The following is a 16,897-nucleotide window of genomic DNA, read 5'->3' on the forward strand; positions in this document are numbered from 1 at the left end:
TGTGAAGTAACCCGTTATCGACACAATCGTCATATCAGGTATGCTGGTCATAGCAAGGGGTTAATCATTTACGGTCTAGGGGCCGACTAACCTCTCCCTTAGGCTTTTGCCGAGCTTCCTGATCAGTCTGTAATTCCTCCCGGGGATAGCGGTGTTGGGGTCGAAATCTCTGGCATAGCCGTAAATGCTTTGCGCTGCCATACGACGCTTCAGCATTCGGGTCTGGGAGTATGGTCTTCGGTTAGTTATTTACTTTCAATGAACAAAACAAATAAAAAATCCTTCGCGGATGAACTATTAGTCGTTCTACTCGTGAACACTCGAGTTTGTCAACCCGATTACGAATCGAAAAAAAATAGAATTTGAGTCACACGTGTTGAAAAGTCTATAAAAGCTATTCAAGGAGATGAAATGATGAAAGAGAAAAAGCAAGAGAAAATAAACTATTCATATTGATGTTCACATTCTCTTGGAAAAAGATATAATAAGATAAACCCCAAAGTCTACGGTTAGAGTAGAATGAGAGCAAATACATAAAGAATCTAATTTTCCACTATATTTCTTCAATACTGTAAACATGTTATCGATGTCGGGAGTTTAGATGCTGTGAGCTTCCATCATGTGTTTGCCACAGAATACGCTTAAAATTACAGCCAAATTAAAGATAGATAAATCATTATCACTAAAGTTACCTGATAATGAAGTCATGACGACTTACAAACGTCGGAATTTTTTTAGAGGTATTCTTCATCGACAAGTGTAATCCTAAATGCGCATGTACAAGCGTTTGGAGGACCGCACTAACTAGTCCTGCCTTGATTAATTCGATCAGAGTTTTTTAACATTTTCTCATCCCTTCAATGAATGTACAACAAATTAAGTGTTTTCAGTAACAGAAAAACAATTTCTTGACTGTAAGTATTTGAATTTTATTTATTTTCTGCCAGTGGAGTACAACCATATTTCCTTATGCATACCTGTTATCGACAGCTGTTAAGTTAAATTCCATAATTATTATAATATTCTACGAGTAATGATGAAGTTAAAGTTGTTTTCTTTTAGAAGAACCAAATAAAAACTCTAGTATGCGATCCACTAGATAAACTAGAACTATGTCTGCCAGTATGACTTGTGCGAATAACTCACGGAACTGTGAAAAGAAAGAGAAAAAGTGAGTGATTGAATATCTATTGCTTCTACACATTAAGGGTAAGGTTAGACAATGATTATCTTATGGGACCTGTTTCAAAGGGGAAGGGAGGGGAGGGAGGTGGTATCCACCACGTCATACGTCCCTCACATATGTCTGACTGAAGTAAATGTACTGTCTGTTTTCGTGTATGCTAAACAACGTATTGGTGTATGTAGAAATAGTCACTATGAACACCCAGTATCGACTATTACAACAAGCCTTTGACTGAGGGGGAGGAGGGGGGGGGGGGGGGGTCTTACAACAAGTCTGACTGAGGGGGGGATGTATTTACCAGTACCCACCAATAGGGTCGTATTTTGGAACACCGTTTTGACCCTGCCCCGTAAAACATACACAATACCTTAGAAGGGAATGGTACGATCTGGAATTGTTCGGATAGTTCCGGCATAGAACCAGTGATCAACAGCCCTACGAATCCACCAGAAGCGAGCAAACTGTACATTAACGGTCTGTTTTCAACAAGACTTTCCATGAACGGATGACCCTAAGGAAACAGCTAACATAATTAATAAACCAGAATACGATTCCACAGCAGTGAACTTGAATACTTTGGATGACTTACCTTGTAGTTGACAGCAAATGTCAGTAACTGCAGCGCGATGGATATGATGTATACAGTGCTATTGAGAATTGTGGGTTCGAATTTGGACTCTAGATTCACATGGAATGTGGCGCTAAAATTGAAAAGGTTATGTTGATATCAGTAACGAGCGACAACACCCATAGTACTAGTATAACTTACTATTAGCCATACCGAGGTTGAAGCAAAAAAAAAAAGGGTAGAGTTGGCATTACAGCGAATGTGGGACTGTTTAGGGACGAAATGGACGCCATCTTGAAAATATTTTTCTCAACCTCGGAATTGGCTAATTAGTGTAGAAAGAGAATTCCAGGTAACTGTGAAAACCTCCCAGGACAGTGACGGTGAAGCGCACATTTTGATTGGATAAGCAGTGACCGCGCGCGTGCTGTGATTGGTTAAAACATTATTGTCAATAATCCCGTACCGTGACCGTGCTGTTCCCCAGTCATGCGCAATATGTTCTCTAATACAGTTTCCGCAGTCACCCTTACCTGGTTGGAGTGAGCCGTTTTGCTTGCTTTACCATATATACCAAAGCCACAAAGTGTACCGCAAACTGAGCCAAAACTGTTAGGATTGTGTAAACATTAAATATGTTGGGAAGCGGCCGGCGTTTCGATAACACCGAGAGGGGCTGCAACAAAATATTGATAACATTATGTTAGTAGAATCCCATGATACCAAGTTCGTCTGAAGTGAGAGAATACCTTAGATCTTGATATAAAGAGAAAGCAGCCAGCGAGAAGTATTCCCTGTAAAGTTGCTTGCCTGTTGATAGACCCAATATATACACATTACTATTACACGGTAGAGTAGCTATGGTAATATCTATGAGGACCCTGGGCAAGTGTGACCGGCGGCTCGTGTTTCAGCACCCAACCCCAGTCCCATGTTTTAGTGATAAATGTAACGTGGTATAATACGCAGGAGATTGATGGTTTTCACGGCGGCCATGTTGGAGGAACTTGACAAAAGAATTGTCAATGAACTCTTTTGTTATATCCTCCAACATGGCCGCCGTGTCTTTTGTTATTTAATTCTCTTGGGAATGGTTGAAAACCATCAATTTAATACACTCACCCGTCACCGAACTTGATACCATCCAGATACAGAACGCTCTGGCTGTAGGCCAATATTAACGCATTCAATGCCAGGATTTTGAACATTTGTAGCGTTGTAACGAGAGTACATCGACCTTGCTTGATAATATGGCACACTGCAAAAATACGTAGATTATCAGTATGTTTCTTATAGCGGGCGAAGAAATTCAGTATGAACATAAGTTTTCAATTCGGCTTACTTTCACACACACACTACATTCATCATCTATACGTACAACTCTCATCTCACATGCTGATGTTTACCACAAGATCATATATATGGATTGCAATCTTACCGCAATTAATCGAAGATAACTTTGACGTGAATGGAGACGCGATGCAAGCATCTCCGAGTTGTACAATTTGATTCCCATCCATCTCGTCAATCTGTTTCAACATTTCTTGCAACTTTTTCTAGACAAACAAACCTCGTCAGACGGTTTTCCCAAAAGATATTTTATTGTATAAACCAAAATAACACCTAGACCTCTTCCTTGGGCGTAATGTTTTCTCATTTCTAACCAAGTGTCGTTCTCTTGATAAAAAGATTATTTGCTTGAGTTGTATCCATATTCATGTGTCTTCTCATGCACAACCGTTTAATAAAGGAAGGATACTCAAGAGAATGAAACATGGTTTGCAATGGGAAAACATTGCACCCAAGGTGAAGAGGTCTATTCAATACCTGTGGGTCTGGTTTACTGGTATCTTCTCCTCGGGCAACTGCTCTCATCTTTGCAGCACGTGACGACCCCTTGGAATGAGAAGCAGCATTGACTCTTCCTCGGGATACAATCGTGATGTCATTACTGGCTTTACCATCAGCCTGTTGTAAACAATGTTACAAAATATCACAATCACTGCCACATAATTAATGGTACACAACACGCCATAAGTCTAACCATGGATTTAGATGAGGTACTGACGTCATCCTTGTGTTTACTAGTTGATCGTTTCCCATGGTCTGGCAGGCGTTCTGGGGCACCAGTCAACAAGGCGACGCCTATACATAAATATTACAACATTAGTGACGCTTTCCTAGTTATGTATCTGATAAGACATGGTTTTAACAAGCCTGACTACCTACCACAGTTGGCATGTTTAAGTGCTCCAACATCATTGGTACCATCACCACACATCAATGTTATGTATCCCATACTTTTGAGTCTTGTAATCACTAGCTCCTATTAAACAAAAACATCAATGTGAATCAAAAACAACCTCTTGACTGACCTAAGGACTTTGGGGAACAGTAGCTTGTTTGGTTTTGCGGGGGGAGGTGAACTAGACAACCAAAGAAAAAGCCTCGAATCAAGGAACAGACACAACAAACTCTACCCACAGAGGAGAGAGATGAGTGCACTAACACCATTTATTCCCATAAAACATATTATTAATCCCATATAAATGGGGTGCAGGTTATATCCTACCTTCTGCTTGGGTGATACTCTAGCAAACACTCGTACAAGAGGCAACACTGAATCCAGAAAACTAGACATGTTGGGTGACATGTGCAGGAATGAAAACGCCTAAAAATGATTACAAAACACCTGTTTAAGGTATGGACCTCTAAAGTGTGATATCATTCATGTGAATAAAAACTGACTTCTGGTTGGGAAATAAAAATTATTCAACAAAGTTTTTTCTTGCAATTTCCTTTGCATTAGGATTTTGGTGTTGATTTATGCTTGCTGGAGTTGGGGAAAACATTTTCCAGGACCGTTATTTTTTGACACTGTTTTGGTTCTTCATTGATGGACAGCTGGAACCAGAAATACACCAATTTTGAAGCTCTAAAGGATAGGGACATGCTGTTCCTACAAAGGAATCCATTATACCTCTCCTGTTAAACACAGGTCATACTTGGCAGTAAGATCATTGGATCCTCTGGGTGGAATAAGAGGAAGCTTGAAAGATCCATCAACTGGTTCCCAATGCCACTTATCTTTCCCTGAAACATGCAAACAGAAACAACTCAATTGTTAGCCTCTTGCAGGTAACATGCCTTTAAGGAATCAAGGACGGTGTAGTAACACTTGCCTCTCACCTCTGGGGTCACAGGTTTGATTCCTGGACTCAGCATCACTTGTGAGTAGAGTTTAATGGTATCATGACCCTTGATTTGAGTTTTTTTTTATCCAGATGGTTTTTCTCCCTCTGCAAAACCCAACACACTAATTTGATTTACCATGCTATGCTTAAATCAGCCCAGAGGTTGTTCCAGGAATGACTTTGGTTTGGTTTGTGCAGGTATGTTTGGTTGGTGGAGGTATGTTTAGTTGGCATGTTTGTGTTCTTTACCTACCAGTTTCACTGGCTGTTGTCGTCACAGAAGGAGTCATGACTAGTGTTTCCTTTTTGGTAAGTCTCAGCTCCTTAGCAACATGACAAGCAGTTAAAGGGTTATCGCCAGTAATCATGGTAACCTAGGAAACAAACATATCACTATTACCTGGCATATCACTGTACCAAGGTTACATTATGTTAAGAAAAAAGGAGTTTTTAGCTTAATCTTCCAGTGGACTCTACAACTGGTTTTTCTAGTTTGAAGGTTTTTTGCAAGGTTCTCTGGTTTTCCTCTGTCCTCAAAAATTTAACTCTTGAATATGGGTTTAATTTGGTGTCGAATGCTTAGGTCATTGAACAATCCCTCACTGTATCTTTGATGTTAGGGATATTATAAGGATATGATAAAATGTGTATAGTCTAGTAACATACATAATGTGAAGAGTCTTGAATCTGTTTTATGACGTTCTTGGAGTCCACCTTCAAAGGACAGGCTATGATAACAAAACCAACAAACTCAAGCTCACTTTCGATACTTTCACGTGTTAAATCTCGAACCTGCAATTAATGCCATTAAATAACCATTAGTTAATTCATAATATTTGGCCTGTACGAATATGTAAAACATGAAAAGTCACTCTCTTGATTGGAGAGTTTTTTTCCATGATCTCTAGTTATGATCTTCCCTTCACTAAACCTAACTCACTAATTCTCTTTGATCTGTGAGTTATCTATCAATGCCCTGACATAGATCAGTCTCAAGGTTGCTTCTGGGTTTAGACCTTTATTTTGAAGTCAGACCAAGGGCACACTCACCTCTTTGGCAGCTAATTCTCCCAGTTTCTTAAATCCAAGTGCCAACACCCTTGCTCCTTGGCAAGTCATTTTGTTGTAGACATCATCGTAGTTATCTGGTACTTTGGTGTACTATCATGATATATAAAAATAAAAACTGGATTAGCCACACAGTCTTACTCCTGAAGATTCCCATGTTATTGCAAGATTATAAAATGAATCAAAGAAAATAAGAGCACATGCTGTGTGCAGTCATAAAGCATGTCTACAAGGATTGCCAGGACCTGAGAAAATAGTTAAGAAAAGCATGACGCATACCTTTGTAGCTGCACACAGCACAGCACAGCACAGCACTGCACTGCACAGTACTGCACTGATCTGCCAAGCTTACAAGCAAGTTTTTTAAAAATAAAATACAAATTAGAATATCTGCTCTTTTTGGTAAGAATGAAGAAATAGAATGTGTGAAAATGTGCTGTGTGCTCTTATAATGCACGCGCTTCAACCAATCAAAACATGAGATTTATAACAGCTATCTCGAAACAAAACAATTCTGTATTACATATTACCATGCTTCTTAGTGTTTCTGGTGCTCCTTTTACAGCAGCAAAATAATCACTTGTTGTTGAACCTTGAGTTTGTAGTGAAACTACAGTAGACATTCTTTTGAGTGCACTAGCAAAATGAAACCTGTGCATAATGCGCATAGTTACTCGCCGACCCTTGTTAGGAATCACTAGATCACCTGTCAAAAACAAATGTATAGAATAATAAACATATAAGAAATACTCTCACTTCTATGGGTGGAAGCCTTAAATACAAGCATAAATCTTCTTGGTAATTACATAAGAGATAAAGTGTCATAGCAGTAGTGCTCTCTTTTCTCACCTCTCTCCCTTTACAATAAAACCACACAATAAACTTCAATATTAAAATGGGTGACATATTAATCTCAGGAGTTATTCCAGAGATTAGCATCTGCACGTAAGGCATCCCCTGACTTTGGTAAGCCCAAAAGTTGATTCAGGGTTCAATCTGTGCCCTGAGTATGATGAGATAGGAATAAACCATTCCCTTTAATGTTGCCATACCTTTAGTAATTCTCCATTCCACTGACTGAAGCACTGCTTTTTCCAGTGGATCTCCAATAATACTGTCATCCAGACACACAAGTGAATGACATGAAGCTAAGACATGCAAAGTGTTTTCTGGTATTTCTGCTATTGAGCTCACTTCACCATCATCTCTGTTTGTGATTCAATGAAAGTTAATGTATAAATAAATAATCATTCAAAATTGAAAGACATAACCATAAGAGCATCTTCCATGTTGTAGGATACCTTACCTTAGTCCAGCAACACCTTCCACAACCAGGTTATCACTTGTTAAGGTTCCAGTTTTATCAAAACAGCAGATGTCAATCTTACCAGCAAATGGAATCCTAAAGGGCTCAGTACAGTATACAGCTGAAAAGAAATATGTGAACATTGTTGTAGTTTAGTCGTACTGCTAGTACAATGGATTCAGTACAATTACCAGTGTGCAATGTGTTTAATACTATGGTTTGTTGTACATTGATGCACTTTACCTAGTTTTTGCAAGGCTATGAGTGAAGAGTTGACAGCTAACGACAGCTCTATAGGTAACTCTGGTGGTACCACTGATGTTAATATTAGAGTACATTCCAGGAATAGCTTGTAGCGGTTACGATTGGGGTCCTCTGTACCTGGAATTGGAAACAAGACATAAATCATGAGCTTTGAAGTCACAGTATGCACTATCAACATTTGTACATTCCAAAATGGGAAAACAGATGTCAGAATTGTGTTAGCATTTTTATATCAATAATATATACCTTTAACCCAGACATATACAGCAGCAGATATAGCAAATACCAGCAGAAACAAAATGAATAGGAATGTTTCCAAGTTATTAGCCGTCACTCGCTTTACACCAAATAGGATTGTCTTAAGTAGTTTGCCCTGGAAAACAGACAAACATATTCTTGGAGTAAATTATTCAGCAAAAACTGGGTTATCTAATAAGATTGAACAGATATCCAAGGTAAATGTTTCAAAACAGATGACATGACATACCTGTGATGTGTTAAATCCAGTGCGTAGAACATATCCTATACATCCATTATCAGGGGCTGTAAATTTCAAAGATCCATTAACGTTTATATTTCAAAACATTTGCATGGAATAGCTAGTCCCCTCTGCATAAACCGTACCTACCTTTAAGACCTGCAGATGTTTTTAAGGGTGGAGAATGCTGTACTACTTTTGTTCCTCCTGACAATAGATGCAGCTTACTGTGCTGGTCTAAATCAAATACTTCACTGTGAGGTAAATCTTCTATGGATTCCTGAAAGACAACATGGTCCAATCAACAAACATTTATCACTGTTCCATATCCCAGATATTATAATATACTATTAATATTATTATTTATCGTCAGAACGATTTTCATTAAAATAATATACCTTCATCTGTGGTACTGACTCTCCTGTCAACATGGCTTCATCGATAATACATGACCCCCGTAATAAAACAAGATCACAAGGAATAAGAATATCAGAATTTTTGGGTCTCCCTAAAAAAACATAAAAAAACATACATCAAGATAAGATCTTGAAATGATTATTAAGCAAACAATGTAAAGTAATCTACTGAAATGTGACCACTGTCTTACCAATCGAAACAATGTCACCAGGAAGTAGTTCATTACTATGAATAGGTCTCCACTTTCTGTTTCTGTAAACCTAACAGACAATATATAAATAAGAAGTTAATCTCATTATAATAGTTTCAACTCCCAAATGTCTTAGAGATACTGCTAGTAATCTATCTACCTGGATGAGGTAAGGTTTTGAACCCATATTCCTAATCTCCTTCATGTTCTTCAGTTGCTACAATCACAAGTGGAAAACAAATTAAAAAATCAGGATAATAACAAGTTAATATGTGTGTTAACGATGTTGTATGGTCATTAGTCTGAAAGTAGCTCTGCAAATAATATGAGTTTGGCATTTTATACTTTTAGAATCTTTAGTTATAAACAAAATATTTATAATGGGGGAGAAGTGGGTGGTATATTGCCATCCTACCCCCTGGATGCACCCGTGGGTAGCAAGATATTTGTAAGAACTTCAAACACACTATATTGAATAAATGTTTACTTGGAAGAAGGATTCTTACCTGTTGTACTAAAGTCGCTTCAAATGCAACAAGCATGAATAAGGTAAATAAACTGTAATACCAGTATTCATCCAAACACCACAAGCCAACACAGAACACTTGAAACACAAAGAAAGGTGCTGTTGCTCGTTCTTTGAACAGTTCCATGAACTCTGGTACATCCATGTCCAACCTTACAATATGAAAACAAGACTTCACATGTCAGAAGTACGCTAACTTTTTAAATCGTGAGGCCACTAATGACATTGTATAGAATCTTTTTTATTTCTTCTGTAAAACAGAAGCAATAAAAAATAAACCACTGGCACAGCGAGGGGGTTTGGGTGGAGGGAGGGGGTGGGGGCAAATGCACCCCTCTTTAAATTCATTATTTTCTTTCAAACATTGTTTTTGTCAAGAAAAGCTGAAAATCTTTAAATATGTATATATAACAGTTATGTCTTGTGTGACAAAACAACTATCTTATCTATATCACATTGGATTATTGTGATGGTGATGAAGTTCCTATGAGTTTTGAGAACTCCCCACACTCCCCCCCCCCTCCTCCCCCCCCAACTACTGTAAGCCATTACAGATTCATCACATGGTACTTACTCATTGCAACCATATTTATCCACAGCATTTTTCACTGTTTGATCATCTTGGTAACCCTTCCAGTCCAAATAACGACCTATTGGTTCATTGATTGGGAATATGATGGGGCAAAATGTCTTCTTCTCTTCTGCATCATAAACATACTTTGCTTTTTGGAATTTAAACCAGATTCTTTCTTTACCTGTCGCTTTGTCCTGTGTTCAAAAAGCAGAAGCAAGATTAAAAAAACATCCATACCCAATCCTGAGAGAAAATTGGAAATTATGGAGGGGAGGGGAGTCAGAGAAAAAATAAATTTACAGAGTTTGTATGGAAGAAAATTAGAAGTTTCTGGAGGTAGGGGGACTTTTACAAATTGCCTTCACGATGTGGGTATGGATGTTTTCTGAAATTACACATTGGTATAAAATAACTGTTACAATTTTGATTTAAGGCTGGTTTTCATTGGCAAATCAGAATCAGAGTAAGAATGGGAGTAGAAAGCAGCTAATTGGAGTAAGAAGGCACATGAGAATCAGCATCGCAAGACATGGAAGTTTCTCTTTTCCTTAGCTTCTACTCATAACAAGCAGTGCATTCACTTTCAGTTTTATGCATCAACTGCTTCTAATTCCTGCATGTGTAATCGCACACATCACGCATGACTTTTTTCTTCATTTTCTAACCTTAATTTTTCAAACATACTGAAAGGTATATGAGCAGAAAAGTGACTACCTACCCTATCATGGTGTAGATTGAGTAGCTCAGGCCAGCCATGATTAGGAGTTGGAACCACCTTGATCACTGTTGCTTGAGAAGCATTACTCACCTAAATATAGCAAACACGTGTGTTAAAGAAATAAAGCCAAAAAATCACGATCTTAATTACAGTACACGTATGTCTAAGATGCTATGATAAATGAGGAAGTGGAAAATCGATTCATGGAAAAGGATAAGGTAATCGAGATCAGGATTTGAATAAGAAAAAAGAAAAATTTCTTGTACATTAAAGAATGAAAAATAACTCACCGATGAACAAGTAAAAAAAGATCTAACGTGGACCGACCAATGACAAAAGAGACACGACAAGATTTGAACACAACCAATGATAGCAACTACAATCAGCCCTGCTTCAAAATATTCATTGATCCCGTACTCCACTACCCATACATACAGCCATGTTAGATACAGGGGGATGAATGGGAGTAGATATAAGTGCAAGATAATAGGTCTTAAAGTGTAGAGACTGATGTACTGTATCTCATCAGACAAAGAAGCCATCTTGGACGCCATCTTGAATCACCCCAACACGCATGCGTACTGGCCGCTGACTAGGACCTGTGACGTCATAGCAGTAAATTATGCAGGAAAACTTGAGGTGTGCAGTACGAATATATGCTAGAATTCCTTGGTTTTTCTGCTTTGATTTACTAAGAAATGGTGATTTATGGCGCTGTTTAGGTGCCAGGCGTTAAAACAAAGGTTTCTCGTCCCTAAGCTGTCGTCTGCAGTAGTGTATTATGTACATTCCCACCTCCAGTATACGCCAACCATTTCGCAGGTAAAATGAGCCTTTATACTACGTACTACTACCGATTTATCTAGCAAAACAGAGCATGATACAAAGTTTCGTGGTTTTATAGTTTAAGTCAAGACACTTTAAATGCTGACTTCTTGGTCACATACCTCGTATTGGTGAACACAACACGACCTTGAATATGATTGTTTTCTTCTTAATGTATTGCCCCTCATTGTATTGCCCCTCATACTGTGCAGCATGCATGTATGCAATAGGAGTTATTAAACCCAAGAGAGACCTTTCAAACACATCAATCATGATTCTTTTGAGTGCTCTTAAACTTCCAGGATGTGTATATTAGAGTTTAGTATAAACAAGCCAGCATTTTTGTAAATCCTACATTCTGATTGGCCCTTTTACGCCAGTATAAACAATCCAACATTTGTAAATCCTGCATTCTGATTGGCTCTCCTGTGCCAGTATAAACAATCCAGCATTTTGTAAATCCTGCATTCTGATTGGCTATCCTACACCAGGATAAACAATCTAGTATGTTATTGCAAATCCTGCATTTTGATTGGCTTATTATGGTCTGTTTTTAACCCTCATATTTAGACCATGATATATGCATTATTATATGAAAAATTGTCATTCTTTGTTACTTTGTTGCATTTTCAGGCACTGCAGAAATTTGATCTCCCAGGAAATGAACTGTGCAGATATCAAGCACCTCAAACACTGACCAATAAACCACATGTGATATCTAAGAACACAGCTGAAAATGAGCATGCAGATGGATTGAAGAATATTCTTCAAGGAAATGAAATAATCAGTGAATCACAGATGCCTTCAAACTTAGTTACATCACTTAGGCTGGACCCTTTTATCAGTCAGACTCAGTTAGCACTTTTATCTTTGTGTTATGATACACACAAAAACTTCAGAGCAACTTATCGGAAATCTCTAGACCAAAAAACATTAAAACCGCCCCAGAATATTAAACTATCATCATTATCTAATCTAAGTCATAATAATTGTTATGATAAGAGCAAAAAGGGCAGTGGTGGGACTGTATATAAGGTATATGGTCAAGAATCAATGCAGAAGGAATCAAGAGCACTAAATACAGTGTTATATATGAATAGTTACAAGGACTTATGTAACAAGACAGATACTGTGAAGAAAAATAAGCAAGACAAGTGTGATCCTTTACATCTTGCAATTGTGTTTGATTTCCTTAGAGAGGAGGTAAATTATGATCAAGCTGTTTTAATTGGTAGTCAAGGGTGTAATAGCATTAGCACTTGCCACTTGTCTTCATATGTGAGTAAAGTTCATTACTGGTTAAGTAAGGTCTCTCCCTCGATTTGAGGGTTTTTTCCAGGTTCTCCAGTTTTCCTTCCTTTGCAAATCCTAATAATGCTAAACTGCAATTTTTTTCTGTGAGTTAGCTATACCCTGACCCAGATCAGCCCAGAGATTATCTTAGGACTTACATAGCATTTGAAGTTTTTTTCCTAATTTTTTTGATTCATTTATTTATAGTATCAATGCTTATATTGTTTTCCTAGATTCCTTTGTTTTTCACCAAAGGACATGGATATGAACTTTACCACAACAATGTGACTTTTGTGAATGGCCTCCTTGGAATGACATTCAGGTAGAACTAATCTTGCAGCAAATTTCAATATTATACATGAGTTTGGTTTTTCATTGCTACCGGTGGAAATGTAAGTAATAATATTGTTTTATTATTATTGACAGCAACAAAAAAGTCAATTTCATCATGCAGCTAGCAACTTTTGAGTAGAAAACCAATATCAAATAAGCTTATATTTAGCCTCTCTTGTTAGATCAACCAATATGTAAGCTGTTTCATTATTCATATCTCAAGGGATTTTGAGTCACATGGTTGCACACACTCTATTTAGAACATGTACTCATAGTATTGAATCAGATTGATGGTGGATTTTTCGTTTTTTAAATAGAGGTTTAAAAGCCTATAAGATGTCCATAGCATCAATGAGAATAACATGTCAGATGCTAATGACTGATGCTACCATGGAAATACTCAAGATTACCAAAGATAGCAAAGACTGCAACATTAAAGTGCGTTGGCGTGTTAGTGGCGTACCAAGATTTAGTATGTTTAGAAGCAGGGCAAAACAGGACATCAATAATAAGAGGTATGGTAATTGCTTTATCTCAATTATCTTTTTTTCCCTCCGTCGTAATTAGAAACTACCTGTAGCAGCATAAAGCCTTGTTTTCAATAGTAGGCAAGCATAAGCATAACAATATAAACATGTGCAGATAGTTACTTTTGAAATAGCTGTATGTATTTAGATGTTTTGGTGTGTGTGTGTTCCAATTACAGGTATGTTGATGGTTTCTCTGTCTTTGAAGTTGGTGTGGATGGCCTTATTCATTGTCACAGATTACTAAAGGTAAAAATATTTCCTTTCCCCATATTAGCAATTATTTTCTCCTTTAAACAATAATGTGCTTTATATTTTCTGGGTAATTTTTTATACAACAGTCAGGTCCCAGCAAGACTTGATCCCAAGTTGCTTTGTTGAGGAAGATGCATTATCAACACAACACCCATGCTTTCTGAGTATAATATCCTATCCTTCTTATTAATGTTCTAGTTAATGCCAAGTCATTCTGGTCAACTGGATAACCCTCTGTGGGCACTGAACTCTGCTGCTGTTATCAGTTTACTCAGGCAAGAAAAAACCTTTGAGATGTTTGCTCGTCAGCGTGTGGAGGATATTGAAGACACCATCCCCCTGTTTGGAGCCAGCTGATTCTATTGTTTGAAAAAATAGGATATTTAACTTAAGCCAGTTACTGGTAGCATAAATAAATCTGCAATCATAGACTGGTAACTAAGATAAAATGTGGAATAAAATGACTAAGAGATGGTGTTATTTTAAATTGGTGTTCTTCTCAATTTATTATTTATAAAGCATGCAATCCAAGGCTGTTCTATTGTTTTATTAAATAATCAACATTATTTAAGAAAAAGTCGTATGTTAATTAATATTGTTTTTATTCTGTTACACTTTTATCGTATCAAGTCCTGTTTTGAGGGATTTAAACCTTTGGCAGTAATAACAACATTTCTTTGTCTCTAATAAATATTGAAAATTGGTGCTGTGAAACTATTAGTTTTTCATTTTCAAATAATTTTTTAAATTAGTTTTAGACACTTTTTCAAAATATTCAAAATTAGTATCAAGAATAAATAACAAAAACTCAACTAAAAATAATTATTGAAGAAAGAAAAAATCAAGAGTAAAAATATGATAAAATAACGCAAAAGGAATGACCTTCTGCTTGACAAAGGAAGCCCAATCAGTTAAATGTCGCACTTCTGGTTTCAAGTTGTGGTGCAATGTTTGTCACTGCATCTAATGATGCAATCGTTGAAATACATCTTGAAATCCTCAATAAAAAGCCCTTCCCACTGTATATACATCATTCTTATCTTATACTTCCTAGTATTGTCCTTAGTATCGACTGCTACCTTACGGGATAAAATATCTATGGAAGCCGAGCGACAACCAGTGGATTTGGTGTTCGTAGTCGGGCCGACACACTCCAAGGCGAAGAAAGCTATTTCACGCTTTATGCGTCGACTATTACAATCATCGAATGGCTTCAAAGTGGCTTCAGTATACTTTACGCCTAAACACGATCCCAACCTCGGTAATAACGTATTTCTGAGTCGTATTATTGATTTTAGCGATACGGCATATCCTGGCAAGATAAGCGAGTTACCCCAAGTACAGGGGAATCCCCTTCAACACATCAACAAACTCAGTTTTCGCGATAATGCCATCAAGATTTGCTTCTTCATGAGTAAGTACATGTCTGAGTGTTTTTTTCCTTCAAGTAAGCCAAAGGTTCTTTTTACTTTTGTATGTTGTAGAGAAATTAAAAATGCAATATTATCCAACGATCTGGCGTCGACGACTTTCGGGTGCAAAACAAATGCAGTTCTATGAAGATGTTTTCTTAATTTTCCTTCATGACAGGATTTGTAGTCCAAAGTTACATTTATTTCAGGTGGAAATTAAATAACTGACAATATTTTTCACTTAATACTACTTACAAAATAGTGCAAAAATGTGTTTTTTTTTTTTTTTTTTTTTTTTTTTGCAATAACATTATTTATATATATTCTATTTTGTAGGTGATACACTACCCTTTCATGATTCATATTATGAAGATAATGCAAGACAGGAAGACAATGAAAATGATGTCCAAAGCACAGTGGAAGAAGTATATCATGAGGACCCATTGCTTACTTGCCATCATTTGGCTGCAATGGGAGTTGCATTGTATTGCATAGGAGAAAGGAATCATTGTGCGACATTCTGTAGAGACATGTATACAGCATTCACTTACATCACAGGAGGACAACTTATACTATTGGACAAGATAACAAGTTTACGAAAGGTATGTATGTGACATAATTTTTACAGTGCTATCAACTTGATTAATAGAGGTTGTCCTCAAGTCTTGATGCCTCTATAGAATATAAATATTTGATTATAGGGGACCAGCCATTATTTAGATGGGGAATAATGGCTGGTGCAATTAGGGACAAAAGGTAATTCCTATGTAAAGAAAGAGGGGAAGGCATGTAATTTTATTCAAGTAGGGGGCATTTATTAAGTCATTTATGGAAAAAAGAAAATCTTAAAAAGCCTTCAAGCCTTTAAATTTTATAGATTACTCTAAAACAGCTTCTGTTGCAAGTTTGCTTTTAAATTACATAATAAACTAAATTCAATGGTATATGTATTCCATAGACACTATGGTACATCATCATGGAAGAAATTTCCTTGGAGAAACAAGTTGGTCAACTGGGAGATTATTTGTGTGTTGCTTGGCATAGATGGGGCAGAATGAAAGCAAGAGTACCAGACAATGTAGAAGTTTTGACAGACAACATACTAAACCACTTTCACAATACAAATATCATGACGTATGAAGTTTTGGTGGGTGGAAACACCCCAGAAAAGCCAAGTAAACTAGCAAAGGAAATTGCTAAAGTGTCTAATGTGAACAAAGCAAGAGGTTTGAGTACTAATCAGGAAAATTGGTCTACAGAGTTAAACTGGTTGCCAGAAGAGCACGAGGTTATTCCAGGCTACAAAGAAGTTCCTCTTATGAAAGAAAATACAGACGTATCAGTTTCCAAACTTAAATTGGTGACAAGAAATCAAGTATCAAGAATACTGATGAGGGTTTTGACCAGGAGACCCAATGCAAAACAGCTCTCACACAATCCACCACAGACCACTCCTGGCAATGAGAAGCAGGACACTATTCAAAGCAATAGCAGTGTTGTCCCTCCCTCTTGTGATCTTACAATGGACAATAATAATAATAATAATAATAATAATAAATTATTAGAAGAAACTGTTCTCAAGACAAAGGATTGCAAACCTAATGAAACCATTGTTATCAATTGCCAAAAAATTGCATTGTGTAGTGTAGCATAATGCATGCCCAACTTTATTTATTTTTATTTAAAAATAACACAACATCTGTTGTAATTCCGATTGTTTTTTTAATATAATAATTTATTAATGAAATATTATTTTTATAATA

The 16,897-nt window shown here is 37.0% G+C and overlaps 3 protein-coding genes across 3 annotated transcripts; 2 read left to right on the plus strand and 1 right to left on the minus strand.

The window, feature by feature from the left end:
• Positions 1-904: 904 nt before the first annotated feature.
• LOC116298225 (endoplasmic reticulum transmembrane helix translocase) lies at positions 905-11,066 on the minus strand. Its single transcript, XM_031706608.2, has 29 exons — positions 10,780-11,066; positions 10,490-10,579; positions 9,772-9,965; positions 9,178-9,349; positions 8,832-8,888; positions 8,672-8,741; positions 8,463-8,572; positions 8,215-8,344; positions 8,074-8,129; positions 7,833-7,959; positions 7,566-7,703; positions 7,323-7,443; positions 7,069-7,223; positions 6,547-6,722; positions 5,999-6,109; positions 5,615-5,740; positions 5,202-5,322; positions 4,735-4,847; positions 4,327-4,425; positions 3,984-4,080; positions 3,799-3,899; positions 3,582-3,722; positions 3,193-3,310; positions 2,877-3,012; positions 2,504-2,564; positions 2,288-2,430; positions 1,776-1,887; positions 1,554-1,697; positions 905-1,150 (listed from the first exon to the last, which is right to left on the minus strand). The coding sequence occupies exons 1-29, from the start codon at positions 11,041-11,043 to the stop codon at positions 1,043-1,045; spliced, it is 3,591 nt and encodes a 1,196-aa protein (XP_031562468.2). The 5' UTR covers positions 11,044-11,066; the 3' UTR covers positions 905-1,042.
• A 47-nt stretch (positions 11,067-11,113) lies between these two features.
• Positions 11,114-14,746, plus strand: LOC116298223 (uncharacterized). The gene is made up of 6 exons (XM_031706607.2): positions 11,114-11,311; positions 11,948-12,517; positions 12,841-12,929; positions 13,258-13,455; positions 13,647-13,716; positions 13,921-14,746. The coding sequence occupies exons 1-6, from the start codon at positions 11,198-11,200 to the stop codon at positions 14,077-14,079; spliced, it is 1,200 nt and encodes a 399-aa protein (XP_031562467.1). The 5' UTR covers positions 11,114-11,197; the 3' UTR covers positions 14,080-14,746.
• Positions 14,638-16,833, plus strand: LOC116298206 (uncharacterized). Its single transcript, XM_031706588.2, has 3 exons — positions 14,638-15,136; positions 15,471-15,736; positions 16,093-16,833. Exons 1-3 carry the CDS (start codon positions 14,638-14,640, stop codon positions 16,786-16,788), a joined length of 1,461 nt encoding a protein of 486 aa, XP_031562448.2. The 3' UTR covers positions 16,789-16,833.
• The last annotated feature ends 64 nt before the right edge of the window (positions 16,834-16,897 follow it).

Source organism: Actinia tenebrosa, unplaced genomic scaffold (assembly GCF_029948245.1).
Source record: "Actinia tenebrosa isolate PJP-AT-01 unplaced genomic scaffold, QUT_ActTen_1.0 PGA_scaffold9__36_contigs__length_13948895, whole genome shotgun sequence".
NCBI lineage: Eukaryota > Metazoa > Cnidaria > Anthozoa > Actiniaria > Actiniidae > Actinia > Actinia tenebrosa.